Genomic DNA, 16350 nt, shown 5'->3' on the forward strand with positions numbered 1-16350 from the left:
GCATTATTCTGAATGGAGAAAAACTGAAGGCATTCCCTCTAAAATCTGGAACAAGACAGGGATGCCCTCTCTCTCCACTTCTCTTCAACATAGTTCTCGAAACACTGGCCAGAGCAATTAGACAGACGAAAGAAATTAAAGGCATAAAAATAGGAAAAGAAGAAATTAAATTATCACTATTTGCAGATGATATGATTCTATATCTAGCAGACCCAAAAGGCTCTACAAAGAAACTATTAGAGCTAATAAATGAATTCAGCAAAGTGGCAGGATTTAAAATCAACACGCATAAATCAAAGGCATTCCTGTATATCAGCGACAAATCCTCTGAAATGGAAATGAGGACAACCACTCCATTCAAAATATCTTCAAAAAAAATAAAATACTTGGGAATCAACCTAACAAAAGAGGTGAAAGACTTATACAATGAAAACTACAGAACCCTAATGTGATAAATATTTTAAAAGCTCATATCATTTATGCTCTTTTAATTTTATTGAGAATGGTAATAATTTAAGTTTATATTCCAATCCAGAGAGAAATAAATAAGAGCCAGCTTATCTTTCCTTATTTTTGCAGTGCTGGGCATCTAGACATACTTTGTTTGCATGTCCATCTCATAAGGACATTTTTTGTTTAGTTCCACAAAGATATTCTTTTTTTCCCTTTTTCTAAATAATCTTCTAGTTTGTCTGTTAATAAAGACTTACCTATCACTCTTTACTTTACTGTATGAGAAACTAAGAGCTCCAGTCCAAGTAGACTTCTCCCCTGGTGACTGTCATCAGTGGTAGAAACTGTGACAAATTAGGGAATTATTGTCCAGCTAAAGAGGATTGTCATTAGAGTGTGGCCAATTTCCTGTTTTTCAAAAAGAACTAGACATTTGGATTTTTATGTAAAATCACCTCTACTTCTAAAATTTTTTGGCAAATATTAGAATGTTTTAAAACAACTTGCCATACAAATTAAATACATCTGTATGTCAAATACAACTTAACCTATTAGATATTCAGTGAACTTTTTTTTTTTTTTTTTTTTAACTAGTCTATAGGTACTTTTAATGAAATGGTACAATCAGGTCATCTTCTGCATTCAGATTAGACAAGTTTCTGTAACTATGCCTAAATGTACCCTGTTTCATGAGCTATAAAGGGAAAGATTCAGGATTATCTTTAAGAATTCTTAAGACATATTCATTTATGCAACTAAAATTTTTTTAAACTCACCTTATTACTTTTAAGGACATAATGCTATAGTGCCACCAAGTGGCCTTTAAAAAGCTATAGTCTTAAAATTTAAAACAAGCTAATTTGAAGAGTTGTCTTTTACGAGTAATTCAGGCTTTTAAAATTATTCAAAAGGTATTTTTGAACACCTACTATGTTCAAAAAAGGTTACTGGCATTGCATTTTATGTAAAAGGAAGCAAAAATAGTCTTCACTGTTGCTCTAGGATCCACTTGTGTTTTCACAATTATATAAATGTCATTTTAAGATGCTTTAAACTGATTTCTAAAAGATTAAAATCACCCTGCATGATTAATTCAAACTAATACATAGGTACTAGGTTTGGATACCCTTTTGGTAAACAAAGTAATGATTATTTTATCTTTGTGTTAATAATTTAATTTCTCTTATCTTATGACTTCTTATCAAAAGAAAAAATTCTCCTTCATTGTTGCCTACTTATTTTCCATAGTATCACTGGATTTTGTAATAAGTATTTGATGTGAAAAAGGACACTAAGTAAAGCTTTTCAATTTTTACATTTGACTTATTTTCACAGTGTCATAATTTCTACATTGTTGTGTCTGGGTAACTTCATTCAGCTGTCTGGATTGAAGACATAATCTCTTAATCTCATCTACTTATCTTTTTTTAATATAATTTTTTATTGTTGTTGTTTATTTTTTATGTGGTGATGGGGATTGAACTCAGGGCCTCATGCATGCTAGGCAGGTGCTTTACCACTGAGCTATCTCCCCAGCCCCTCATCTGTTTATCCTAACTTTAAGAGGTATCAGAATTCCATTGTATTGATGATACACATTTACATATTTCTAATTAATTGTTAACCTAATTCTTTAAAACATATATACAGGATCAGGAAGAGATACTTCAGTAGTTTTTTTTTTATTTAGGAGTAATATTTCTGGTCATTTTGATCTGTTTTTCCTTCTTAGCTGAATGACTAAAAACTAAGCAGGGTTCAGTTAAAGATGAGTGATACCTTATCTCTGTTTTTATGTTTATCATCTTTTAATATTGTAAGCACCTTTGAAACAACCTGATTATAAATTATCCTTTTAAATTATCTTTTTTCAATAGAAAAAATTACGCCGATCACAACATGCTCGCAAGGAAACGGAGTTTTTACGGCTCAAGAGGACCAGGCTTGGCTTGGATGACTTTGAGTCTCTGAAAGTTATAGGAAGAGGAGCTTTTGGAGAGGTGAGCTGCTCTGTTGAAGCCACCACTGATGAAATATATGTCCTAAGATAGTTTAAAATATCTATTCAAACATATTATTCCTAAATTACCACCAATGGCAAATACCAGCTTTCTTCAAAGGAACCTGCTCTTCACTCTTGAATTAAAAGTAGTGACTTGTGTGTGTGTGTGTGTGTGTGTATTTATTTATTTTTACTGAGGATTGAATCCAGGAACACTCTACCTTGGAACCACATTCCCAGCCCTTTTTATTTTTTATTTTGAGACAGGATCTCAAAATAAGTTGCCCAGACTGGCCTCAACTTGTAATCTTCCTGCTTCAACCTTCTGAGTAACTGGGATTACAGGCATGCATCAACATGTTTGGCTATAATATGTATTTTTATATTATAGGTACGGCTGGTCCAAAAAAAAGATACAGGACATATCTATGCAATGAAGATATTGAGAAAGGCTGATATGCTTGAAAAAGAACAGGTATGGATTCTTTCACACATGCGTTGCAAAGAAACATCCATGTCTAAGATGGTAGGGTAGTGTTTATATTGGAATTTTTAAAATACATCTGTCTTAATATATAATTGATTAATTTTTGATAGCCTGTTATAGTGTTTTCCAATTATTTATTTATTTATATTTTGGTGGTATTGGGGCTAAAACCCAGGGAGACTCTACCACTGAGATACATTTCAATACTTTTTATTTGTTCTCTTTGGAAACAGGGTCTTACTAAATTACTGAGGATTTTGCCAAGTTTTTGAGACTGACCTTGAACTTAAGATCCTACTGCCTCAACCTCCTGAGTTGCTGGGATTATAGGTACATACTACCATGCCCAGCTCAATTCTTATATTTAAAATGTCTTCAAGTTTATAAATATCTATGTATTAGTTTTCTGCTATGGCAAAAACACTACAAGCTGGGTAGCTTATTTTCCTGTAGTTCTGGAGGCTGGATGTCCCAAGATCAAAGTTCTTATAGTATTTGGTTTCTGGTGGGGCCTCTTCTCCTGACTTGCAGAAGGCTACTTTTCACTAAGTATTCACATGGCCTTTCCTTGGTGAATGAAGGGAAGATGGGGGTGGAGGGCCTCGGAGAATGAACACAAATACTCACATGAGAACTCCTGGCGTCTCTTCTTATAAGGACACTAACTTCACCCTTCATCCTCATTAAACCTTTTTTAGAGGGCCTAGAGGTCCTATCTCCAAATATAGTCACACTGGGGTGTTAGGACTTAACTATTACAATTTTGGGTGATTCATTCAGTTCATAACAGAATTCCTTCTGAAATACCCCCTTTTCTGATTTTGGTGGAAAAAAAGAATAGTTCCCAACACTCTTAATCCTGTTGCATATCAAATTAGCAGAACTAATTTCCTGAGAATTTACTGGTTTTACTATTTCCAATATCTGTTCACTGCTCTTTTTCTATTCCTTGGTTTACTCTCTGTTTCCTGGGACTTAATGCAGTTCTGTGGGGTGGCCATAATGTCTGAAAACACTGATATGTTTCCATTTCATAGGTGTTCTATATTCCCAATCTGGATGGACACCCTGTAAAACTCTAAATTGAATACATATTCTGGTGAAGGACTCAACAATAGGAGCATAAGGAGAGATGGCACCTCTTCTTAGATTTTATTTGTTTGTCCCCCCCAATTCTTACTTTGTCATTGCAGCAGTAAAATATTGATTTTTATTTCACTATGACACACTTGGATTTTCACTGCATTGTTTTGCTTTGTTCTTTCTTCCATAGCATTTATTCAGTTATTGAGTATCTACAGTATACCAAATACCATTGTAGGTCAGGAACTCTGTGTGTGTGTGTGTGTGTGTGTGTGTGTGTGTGTGTGTTCGTTCAGCAGTGGTGAGGGCCTTCTGAATGCTAGGCATGTGCTTTACTCCTGAGCTACCACCCCACCCTGAGATACAATAGTTAACAAATCTGATCCTTGTCCTTTTGAAACAATGGAGAGACTGCACAGACAGCTATATCAAATTGTCATGATTGATAAATATTATGTGAAAATTTCTTTAAAAGGATCGGTGATATATATGATCTGGGTTAAAGAGGAAGAATTCAGTCAGGGGAAGTTTCTCTTAGGAAGGAATATTTGATGAGAGACTGAATGATGAGAAAGAATGACATAATTAGAATAAAGGTCTCGGGAGCAAATCCAGAGACCTGAGGCAGGAATAACCTTAGTCTGCTCAGAGAGAAGGAAACCATGTGGCTAGAATTAAGTGAGGGAAAAGTGATTAGAAATGAAGTGGAAAAGGTAGGCAGTAGCCAGATCACATGGGACTTTGAAAGCCATGATCTAGAATTTGGGTTTTATTCTGAGTACAATGGGATGATATTGTTTGTTTTATTTTTCCCCCCTGTTTAAGCTGGGCAGTCGTGTGTGTTTTTTTTTTTTTTTTTTAACAAAAATGAATTCATCTTTTTGCTTGCTTATAGGCAAAGCATGATTTGAAGCACAGAGACCACCTGGGAGAGTGTATCATTTCCATCCAGGATGTAGTTGTGGCTTACACTTTGGTTACAATAGTAAAGTTGAAGAAAAATTAAAATAGATTAAGTGTGTGTGTGTTTGCAGGAAGAGTTAGCAGATTTTGCTCTGATGGATTATTGCAGAATGAGAGGATGGGCAGAATTGTGAGAAGAAGGGAAGAAACAAGGATAAAGTAATGGGACAAGATGAAATTGCCTAGGGAACGAGTATAGATAGAGAAGAGGGCCTGGATCCCAGCACCACACAGAAGAAGAAACTACAAAGGAGACGAGTATCTTGGCAAGGAGAAGTCTAACTGGAATAGTGGAAAATAGAATGGGAAGCAACAAGTGGAGAAGTAAGTAGCGGTAAATTCTTCATGTGAAGCAGATTAAAGAATAAATTAGTAAAGTGAGAGTTAGGGCCGAAAGGGGTTTTTTTGTTTTTGTTTTTGTTTTAGGACAAGAAATGTCTTAGTTGGAAGAATTCATTAGAAAGGAAAAAATTGAAGATGCAGGAAAGAAAGGAGAGATAACTGCAGCAGTATGCTGGAGGACAGGACCAGAAACCCATCTAGTAAAACAGAAGAAAAGCAGAGAAATGGGAATATAGAGTGGTTGTTCTGGCATTGGGAAGTTCCAGGTTTCTGCCTGAGTACAAAGGAGCAGTCACTGGCTTGGAGTAAAGGAGGTGCAGCTTGTTGGAGGTCAAAAGAGAGAAAAGTGCAAAATAGTTATCTGGAAGTGTGGGAAAGGATACTTGCTATGGCAAATGCCCACTGAGATTTGTATTCATGAATTTATGGTGGAACCAGTTGGTAGTTGGGTGCTTTTCACCCAGGTTTCAGCTGAAGTGACAGGGTGCAAGGAACCATCCAGAGGAGAGGTTTTAGGGGACTTTGTTGATGACAATCTATGATTCCAGAGGGAAGAGGTTTGGAAGGCAAGAAAGATGGAGCTGTCAAGCTAGAGAAGAGAATTATAGATAATGATTGGAACGTAAGTTTGGGTAAAAAAGATAGCTTCAGAGACTAAGAGGTACATAGGAATCTAACTTAGCCATAATAGGATAAATCCTAGATATGGTTTTAGAGGAAGGACAAAAGGTAGCAGTTAATTGAAGCTGTAGTCAAGCTACTAGTCATGTGGCTGCTGAGCACTAGAAATGTAGCCACTCTGAATTGAGATGTACTATAAATGTAAACTACACACTAAATGAAGACTCAGGGTCAAAAATATAAAATATCTCAACAATTTTATATCAATTAGATATTTAATTTAGGAATATCAGATTATACAAACTATTACTAAAATTAATTTCACCTAGCTTTTTTCTTTTTTTTGCTTTAATGTAGCTACTGGAAAATTTAAAATTACATGTGTGGCTTGTGTTATATTTGTATTGGACAGCATGGTCTCAAATATTTTGCTAGAAGTTGAGGAGCCTCTGGACTATTGTTCTTTCTTGTACAGAGGAACTCTTACCAGCTTTGCATGCAGTCAGTTTGTGCATTTTGGAATTGTCCCCCACTTCCTACCTCATAAATTAATCTGCATTCTTTTACCACTGAATTTCATTTTATTTATTTTTTATTTTTTTAATTTGTTTTAATTAGTTATACGTGACAGTAAAATGCATTTATATACTTTGATATATTATACATAGAAGGGATCTGATTTCTCATTTTTCTGAGTGTACATATTGAGAATCACATTGATCTTACAGTCACGTATATACATAAAGTAATAATGTCTGTTTCATTCTACTGTTCTCCCTATCCCCACATCCCTCCTTTCCCCTCCCTTCTGAATTTCATTTTAGAAAACTTTTCCAATTCTACTCTGTATTTCAAGGTTTGTCACAGATACTGTAGTGCTAAACACCCCCAAAATCAAATCGCAGGCCTTGTGCTGCCACATCACCGTACATCATCCTTTCAAATCTTCTGGTCCCATTTGGGAAACATACCATGTAATCTAGCTGTAAGATATTTTTAAATAATCAAGCCAAGTTTATGATATAGTTTTTTTCCTGACAACATCACACGTAGCTCCAAAAGTTCAGGGCTTTTCCTTTACTGCCTTAAAATGCTTTGTAAAAAGAAATTGGTACAAATTTTTATTATCATTTTTTTCCTTATTGAGTCAAATCCAGAGAGAAAATAGTTTTTTTGATGCCAAAAAGCAGGTTCTTTGTTCTTCACTCTTGTGCTATGCTCTCAGCATTTATTGAACCAAGCAATAACAGTAATTCCCAAAATGACTTCTCAAGCAGATCAGATTTTATTATCCTTAAAAGGCTTTCAAATATGTGCTTTCAATGTGCTTTGGACCAGAGTTCTTAGTGGTACACAGTGAAAATATCAAAAGTACAAAATCAAATCTTGTTGATAAATCCTTGAACAAAGAACATGTAAACATACTAATGCAAAAGCATCTGGAAACTGAAGTTATACCAACCTCATAAATTATTCAGTTTATGAAATTTCTAGTCTATAAAATTTTTACATAATGGTATCCCAGGTAATTATGTGTCTGACAAATCAGTAGGAAAACCTCAAAAACTTATACTACTTTGCTGTAACTAATGATTAGAGATTTTCTAACAATAACTTAATATAATATAAAATTATTACAAATGTTCCTCCGAATAAAAGCTAACAAAGATCAAACTGGGCCCTCTTTTTTAATGGCTAAAAGTAGTTTTAGTAAACTTTGGCTTTGTGATACTAATCTACATGGCATTGTTTACTGCTTTTAACAAAGTCAAACTAATGTCCTGAATTTATATAACAAAGCCAGGATTCTTGCCCTGGTTGAGAGGTTTTAGTTGGGAAGATTGTGGACTAGTCATTACCCTATCTCAAAGGCCTCAGCTTTCCATAATATACCTTTTGATCTCATCTTTTCAACCCTAAAGATATTAGCTAAAACAAATTATTTCGTGAGAGTCTCCATATTTAATGAGAATTTGAACATGCATTATGTTTGAAATCTTTTTTCAAATTCCAGTTTTCCTTCATGACAATTATGGATGCATAATTTTAAGAGGGAAACTTGAAAAATGTGTAATGTGTTACAATTATTCTTTTAAAATACATTCCTCTAGGTGGCACATATCCGAGCAGAAAGAGATATTTTGGTGGAAGCAGATGGTGCCTGGGTGGTGAAGATGTTTTACAGTTTTCAGGATAAGAGGAACCTTTATCTCATCATGGAATTTCTTCCTGGAGGTAAAGAAAACATTATAGCAATGACAAGCTGACCAAGCATATCTTTATATGTAATAATAACTTTGTTGATTAGGTTTACTTTTATAGTTCTAGTTATGGGGTTTATATACTCACAGTTTTTCAGAATTTCCTTGTATAATAATATTCATTTTGACCACAAATCAGGTCAAATCAAATCAAATTTTGAAGGAATGATTAGAATTGGTACATTTTAAATACTACCATTCTGGGTTCACTGCAACCCTTAGATTGTTATAAGTGTAGAGTTAAAACAAAAAGCCAATAAAATAAAAACACAAATACCCAGCAGGAAAATGACTGACAGTGTACAGAAGAGAAACTCTGGCTGCTTTATATAGGAAAATGTTCACCTTCACCTATATTCAGGGAAATGCTTTTTTTTTTTTCTTTTTCTTTCTTTCTTTTTTTTTTTTTTTTTTGTGTGTGTGTGTGTTGCTGGGGATTGAACCCAGGGCCTTGTGCATACAAGGTAAACACTTACCAACTGAGCTATATCCCCAGCCTCAGTGAAATGCAATGTAAATAGGAATGATATATCATTTCACACTCATCAGATTATCAAAAGCCTTCAAGTCTGATAATAATGAATATTGATAAGACTGTAGAAGATACTGACCTCCTGTAAGTAGATCTCTAACTTTGATGGAGAGCAATTTAGAGATGTTCAGTGAATCTGAAAATGCATGTGGCCTATGATCCAGTACTTTCGCAACCAGCTGTTCTCCCTGGAGATTCTCCCTACATGTGCACAAGAAATGTGCAAAAGAATGCTTATGGCAGCATCAGCATAATAGTGAAAAACTACATGCAAGACAAATGCCTGTCATTAGAAGTATAGAACAATAAAATCTGTCCAAATTATGTGATGGAAATTTTTTAACTGTAATTAAAAGTCATAAGCTCTATCTGACTCCACAGTAAAATTCAGAAACAGTGGAATGAAATAAAAACAAGCTGTGAAATTACACATAATTTGATAGCATTTAGGTAAAATTTAAAAAACCCAAAACTATAAATTTCTAGATTAATACATAAATATGTGAAACCATATTTTATAAATAAGCCGGAAGGATACACACCAAACCAAATCTATCCATTGTTACTCAGCTAAGAGGGAATGGGAAATAGAATGGGAGTGGAGGACAAAGAATACTTCTATATAGTCTTTTTTTAAAAAGACTCAAAGCAGATAAGAGAAAATATTATCAGTTATCAATCCTGTGTTGCAAATGCACTAGTGTTTACAGTACTAAAAACTACTTATTATTTGCCCTTTTTTAAAGGAAAAATTTTCTTGAAAATAAAAGACTGCCTAGAAGTGATTTCTTAAAGTGAGCTAATGTTCTATTTTCTTTGGACTAAGGAGCTCAGGCTATTTTTGAAACTTTAAAGAGTATGTCTGATTTCCTGCTGTGTTTATTTTGATTCTTTTTGCAGTTTGACTTATTTTCTTCAGCAACTTATTCTGAATGGAGTTATATTTCTTCATCAGCTTCTATCAGCTCTGTTCTGATTTGGTTTCAAAAAACTCTCTACTCTAAAACCATTGCATGTCATCAAAATTTGCTTATGCAACGTGACTTTTGTTTAGCTCCAGAGATGGTTAGAGGTGTACTGGGTGGATCACAAAATGCCAAATCAGACATACATTGTAAAAATACAAAGAAAGCTTTTGCAGGGTATTTCCTCCCCTTTTGAAGCATTTTCAGTAACATGATGCTTCCCTTTTCTTAGGTGACATGATGACATTGTTAATGAAGAAGGATACCTTGACAGAAGAGGAAACACAGTTCTACATTTCAGAGACTGTTCTGGCAATAGATGCAATCCACCAGTTGGGCTTCATCCATCGGGATATCAAGCCAGACAACCTTTTATTGGATGCCAAGGCATGTGCATAAACTGGTGAATTATGAGGTTGCTGATTAGTTTATAGAGTAAAGCTGGTTTTATGATTAAAAATATACAACTGTAATTTGAATTATTACTAAACTACATTATTTCAGAACAGCACAATAGGAGAGGCCTCTGGAGTGGAATGTATCATGGGGATATGATTTTTTTTTTTTTTTTTTTGCAGTGCTGGGGATAAATCCATGGGGTTTTTTTTTTTTTTTAAATCTCCTTCCATTTTATGCTTTTAAAAAAAATCCTCCTCCTCCAATATTTCTAAGTTTACATTTTTATCTGAATTTTAAGCCAAAGATTTTAATAATAATTGCATTTAAAAGAGGAGTTTATAATAAGGCCTTTTTTTCAAAGTTGATATAATCTGGTTTTACTGAAATTTTTTTTTAGGGACATGTAAAATTATCTGATTTTGGTTTATGCACGGGGTTAAAGAAAGCTCACAGGACTGAATTCTACAGAAATCTTACACACAACCCACCAAGTGACTTCTGTAAGTTTGCTTTTTTATTTTGATTAAGATAGCTGGTTAAATGCAGTACTGTTAAGAAATGATAATTTTCTCCCTTCCTCTCCCCACTCAACTGAATTTACCTTGTGTTTTAGATGTTTATATGTGATTTGTCTTTTGCTAAGAGTTTTCCCCTCGTGATTATAATTCTGTCTTGCTGAAATTAGCATTTCAGAACATGAACTCAAAGAGGAAAGCGGAAACATGGAAGAAAAACAGGAGACAACTGGTGAGTTAACCACATTTTCAAGAGAGAATTTTGTGTGCTGGTCCTAAAATCTCATCTGTTTTCTACTTAATTGTTTTGTCTTCACAGTGATTAGTACTCCCTTCAATGATGGTGCTTGTTCTGGGCTCACATAGTTTTCTGTTTCTTTTTACGATTTCCTTGCCTATAAAGCAAACTAGAAAAATCTACTTTATGATTTAATTTTAGAGTACTTTATTGAGAATTAATATGAATAAGTAATTCATCTGTTTAATAGTAATTAACACTGTAAATAAAACATACTGAGTGTGTGAATGGCATGAGATTTCCATTTCCTCATTTTCTGTGCTGTGATATAAATCCTGATACAACAAATAACAATTGTAAAAAAGTGGTTGCCCTTTTCTATGAACTTCTTTAGAGATCAAGTAAATAGGAAATTTGGGATTTCAACAGTGTTATGATAGAATAGATACAAAACTCCTCAAGGTGGGTATGGTGGTGCATGCCTATAATCCCAGCATCTTGAGAGGCTTCAACAGCAGGATCACAGGTTTGAGGCCAGCCTCTAAAATTTAGCGAGACTCTCAGCAACTTAGTGAGATCCTTTCTCAAAATAAAAAGTAATGGGCTGGCGTTGTGGCTCAGTGGTAGAACACTTGTCTAGCATGTGTGAGGCACTGGGTTTGATTCTCAACATTGCATATAAATGTACAAAATAAAGGTCCAAATAAAATAACACCACCTTTGTTTAAAAAAAAAAAAAAAAAAGTAAAAAAGTGGTTCATACATGTAATCCCAGCAGCTCAGGAGGCTGAGGTAGGAAGATCTTGAGCTCAAAGCCAGCCTCCGCAAAAGTGAGGTGCTAACTCAGCGAGACCCTGTCTCTAAATAAAATACAAAATAGGGCTGGGGATGTGGCTCAGTAGTTGAGTATCAATCCCTAGTACAAAAAAAAAGAAGAAGAAGAAGAAGTAAAAAGGGGCTTGGGATGTAGCTCAGCAATAAAATGCCCCTGGATTATATCCCCAGTAACCAACCCTCCCACACCCCCAAAAAATTTGCCACAGGTAAACTTCATTATTCCATTAATGTAGAATTATACTACTTTTAACCCCATACTATTTCTCCTCTGTTACTTAGCAAATTTATAAGAATTGTTTCCCCCTTTTCCTCTTTCCCTTTATCCAGAACCATGAACATTTGTAAGATGAAGAATGTGCCTTTTGACTTTGTTTTTCCACCTTCTCATACAATGTCTGGCACATATAGATACTCTATAAATATTTGTTCACTTCAACCAAGTAATGAATGGGGATTCTAACTCACCATTCCTTTAGGGAAGTAAATAGACTGAAAAATAATAGTTTGACACCCTCTAAAACCAAATAAACAAACTTTGCATGATTTAACTTATTCTCTTACTAGACCAAGTAATTGAAAACTCTTGTAAAAATAGTTCAGTGTTTTTTAAATGTATTGAGCTATGCATTGAGGAAAACTCCATTCTGCTTTTCAATGTGTCACTTTTAGGTCATATTTTACAGCTGAGAAAAGAATTGCAGTATTGCCTACTTTTAAAGGAAAATAATGAATACTGGTTAAAAATATCATAGGAGAATTCTTTATCTCCTATTTACAGAGTTTTCAAAGGTAATCATAGGTTAATGTTCTCATGGCCAATAGTTATTCTGTGTTGTATCAGGGTTTCCCAAGGAAGAAGTAAAAAAGTACTTTATTACTATTTAGGACAGGAAATTTCCTCTGCCCACTAACTGCCAATCATGTCTTCTCCCAGATTGTTTAGATGACAAAATCTGCTTGTTACATTAGAAATAGCACCTAGCTCTCATTGAGAACTACTCCTTAAAAACAATTTACTAAGAATGAAGCCAGGTGCAGTGAAGCATGCCTGTAATCCCAGAGACGGAGGCAGGAGGATCAAAAGTTCAAAGCCAGCCTCAGCAATTAATCGAGACCCTAAGCAACTTAGCAAGACCTTATCTCAAAATAAAAAATAAAATGGACTTGGGAGTGAGGCTCAGTGGTAAAACTGCATAGCTTCCTGAATGGATAAGAACATCATGGAATTACAATGAAAATACCAGATGCTTATAGTAGTTTTTAGTTTACAAAGTACATTCCTTTTCTTGTTTTATTCTTGTTTTATCAACTCTGTTGTGGCAAGTTTTATTACCACAGATTTTTGTAAGCAGAAGCTGAGGCTCTGAGAGCTTAAATAACTTGCCCGAGAACACAATAGTAGTGACAGGGCAGCCAGGGTTCAACCTTTTCATTCTGTTTTGAAATGGACTTAGGGCTACACATATAATGACTTAGTTGAGCATCTTAGGAAGCAGAAATCATGTATTCTGTAACATAGAATCTGACTCACCTTGCATATGATAAACATATGGAATAAGTTATTAAAGGGAAAATTAACTTCTCTAAACATTACTTTTTTCAGTAGTAAATCATACTCAGGTGGTTGGGATTTTTTTTGTTTTATTGTTTTTTGTTTTTTAAATGTTCTGAATGTTGGTTTGATAAGCTGCTCCTTTACAGGCATATTCCACAGTTGGGACACCAGATTACATTGCTCCAGAAGTCTTCATGCAGACTGGTTACAACAAGTTGTGTGACTGGTGGTCTTTGGGAGTGATTATGTATGAAATGTTAATAGGTATGTTCTGTCGTTAACTTATATACGTGATGTGTGCGTTACCTTGAGTGCTATTGTTTGAACATGTTACAGATATCATGGGCTAAAGTAGTTTAACTACTTTAAACCTATTTCTAACCTTCTGCAATGTTAAATACTACCAAATACCAAAGGACTCTTTAGGGATCCTATTGAAGGAAGGCAGTTATTTACCTGGACATTCATGTATCTGCATGACTTTTCAGATAAAATAAGGAAAAGGGGTACTTTAAATCCTTTATTGACTCTATTGGCAATTTTATTGTAAATTGATGAATGGTGGTATTTTTTAAATTAGATACAACATTCAGCATTGTTTCTTGTGGCACATATTTAGTAGGTACAATTTAATTAATCACAAAAGCTGACAAAGCTTTTGTTTTTCTTTGTGACATGTAGGCTATCCACCTTTCTGCTCTGAAACACCTCAAGAAACATACAGAAAAGTGATGAATTGGAAAGAAACTCTAGTATTTCCTCCAGAAGTACCTATCTCTGAGAAAGCCAAGGATTTAATTCTCAGGTTAGTGTTTAAACCCCTAGAGGAATTCAGGGTGTCTTAACACTTCACAGGTACCTAAAAGATCTGTTTCACTTTTGTGTGTCAAGAGAGGATACCACTGATCTACATAGCCAAAGAAGTCAATAAAGAAAAGGTTTTTTTTTTTTTTTAATGTAAACTCTTAAAAGGAAGTTTGCAATGGAAAAAAAGTAGGAGTCAAGAAGAGGGAAGAAGTCTTGTATTGTTTCAGGGACTGATACACATTAAAAGCAAAATGTCACTCCTGTTAGAATGCAGTGACCTAATCCTATTAAAGAGAAGAGGGAAAGGAAATTTGTTAGTGGTAGGAACTCCTTTTTATGAAAGTCTGTATATGAAATCATCTAAGCAAAAGATTCTATTCTGTTCTATAACTAAGATGTATTTTGGTACTGCTGTGAAGAGCTGGAAGGATTATAAATGGAACAACCTGTGAGAACAGCCTGTCATTAAAAAATCTTTAAACTATATATGACCTTAGACCTAGCGACTCTGCTTTTAGAGTTTTGCTTATGCAAATAATTTGATGTATATAAACATTTAAGTATGTTTATCTGGATATTGTTTTAGTCATGAAAAATTGGAAACCATCTAAATGTTCAACAACAGCAGACTGGCTACATACATTGTAATTTATAATAGTTATCCCTAAATACTACAATTATGGGTGATTTTTATTTTCTCCTACATTTTCCACAATAAACATAGTAAGCTTCAAAAAAAATTTTGTAATGCTTTAAAAAAATAAAAAAATAACCTGAGTACTTTAGATATAATTTGTATATAATTTGTTTTCTTGTTATAGATTTTGTACTGATTCTGAAAATAGAATTGGGAATAGTGGAGTAGAAGAAATAAAAAGTCACCCCTTTTTTGAAGGCGTAGACTGGGGGCATATAAGGTATGTTGCTGGACTTTGGGGGAGAAGTCTGAGTATTATGAGTTTCTAGATTTGGTGATTAATTTACCTTCAATTCTGCTAGATTACCCCTAGCAGAAGAAGTACCACTATTATAATGTTATCAAGTCAATGTTTTCTGGGTTATATAAGTGAGACTATACTGGCTATATAGCTAAATGACTTATCATAGGCTAATGTCCACTGTAAAGGAAAAAAACACATTTTGCTTTTTAGAACCTTCTACTTAATATCTTAGTACCTTTTACATAATCTGGTAAACTTAACACCCAATGTATTCATTAAAATATTGTTGAAAATTCCTTAATGTAAGCCAGGTGTGGTGGCACACACCGGTAATATGAGTGGCTTGGGAGGCTGAGGTAGGAGGATCTTGAATTCAAAGCCAGCCTCCACAAAAGTGAGGTGCTGACCAACTCAGTGAGACCCTGTCTCTAAATAAAATACAAAATAGGGCTGGGGATGTGGCTCCTGAGGTCAATCCACAGTATCCCACCCTCTAAAAAATATACAATAAAAACTGATAGTTTCTTTTAATGATTTTTATAGCCAAATATTTTTAACATGATAAGAAGACACTTTCAGGGTCTGGGGTTGTAGCTCAGTGGTTGAGCACTTGCCTTACATGCGTAAGGCATTGGGTTCAAGCCTCAGCCACCAAATAAATAAATAAATAAAGATATATGTCCATCTACGACTAAAAAAAAAAATATTTTTAAAAAAAGAAGGCATATTCATGACTATTTTTTAAAAAAACCTAATATTCTTGATTCTCTTGAAATTCATACAACTGAGAAGTATTTGCATTCACATTTCATCACAAATATGTAGTACCTTGTTTTCCCAAATAACTTTGAATTTTTGGTTCTTCTACTAGAAGAATTCTAGTCCTTAATTACTTAAGTAGGATCCAATCCTCACAATATCCTATTTTATATAACTGTAAAATCGGTCACTCTTTTTCTACTTAAAAATAGCATGAAAAAGTCTTGGTACAAGAATTTTAAAATTCTAAGTAAATGAAAACATTTTTGTAAAAATTTATACTCAACTATTTTGAAATCCACTGAACTATTCTCATATCCACAATAAATGTCATTGGCCTTTTTAATTAGAAAATAGCACACAAGATTTGTAAGAATTATTTGTTGGAAAATAAAGAATTCAGGAAAATTTCCCATGGTTACTCAGTACCTTATTTTACAGGGAAAGGCCAGCAGCAATCCCTATAGAAATCAAGAGCATTGATGACACTTCAAATTTTGATGACTTCCCTGAATCTGATATCTTACAACCAGGTAAGATAATCTTATAACTCATGCTATTAAAAGTCTATGAAGGTGACATTTTACTAA

At 34.2% G+C, this 16350-nt stretch overlaps 1 protein-coding gene across 2 annotated transcripts in view; it reads left to right on the forward strand.

Annotated features, from left to right (window-relative positions):
- The window catches only part of Stk38l (serine/threonine kinase 38 like), a 75633-nt gene that overhangs the window by 56519 nt on the left and 2764 nt on the right, over positions 1 to 16350 (forward strand). For both annotated transcript variants that reach the window (XM_046436215.2, XM_046436216.2), the window contains 10 exons: positions 2331 to 2453; positions 2847 to 2930; positions 8063 to 8186; positions 9942 to 10096; positions 10506 to 10608; positions 10794 to 10855; positions 13400 to 13517; positions 13935 to 14058; positions 14882 to 14977; positions 16202 to 16293. In XM_046436215.2, the coding sequence (XP_046292171.1) occupies positions 2331 to 2453; positions 2847 to 2930; positions 8063 to 8186; positions 9942 to 10096; positions 10506 to 10608; positions 10794 to 10855; positions 13400 to 13517; positions 13935 to 14058; positions 14882 to 14977; positions 16202 to 16293 (1081 nt within the window). The remainder of the gene's footprint in view (positions 1 to 2330; positions 2454 to 2846; positions 2931 to 8062; positions 8187 to 9941; positions 10097 to 10505; positions 10609 to 10793; positions 10856 to 13399; positions 13518 to 13934; positions 14059 to 14881; positions 14978 to 16201; positions 16294 to 16350) is intronic.

Source organism: Marmota monax, unplaced genomic scaffold (assembly GCF_021218885.2).
Source record: "Marmota monax isolate L192 unplaced genomic scaffold, Marmota_monax_Labrador192_F-V1.1 WCK01_AAM20220418_F8-fsc00012, whole genome shotgun sequence".
Classification (NCBI taxonomy): Eukaryota; Metazoa; Chordata; class Mammalia; order Rodentia; family Sciuridae; genus Marmota; species Marmota monax.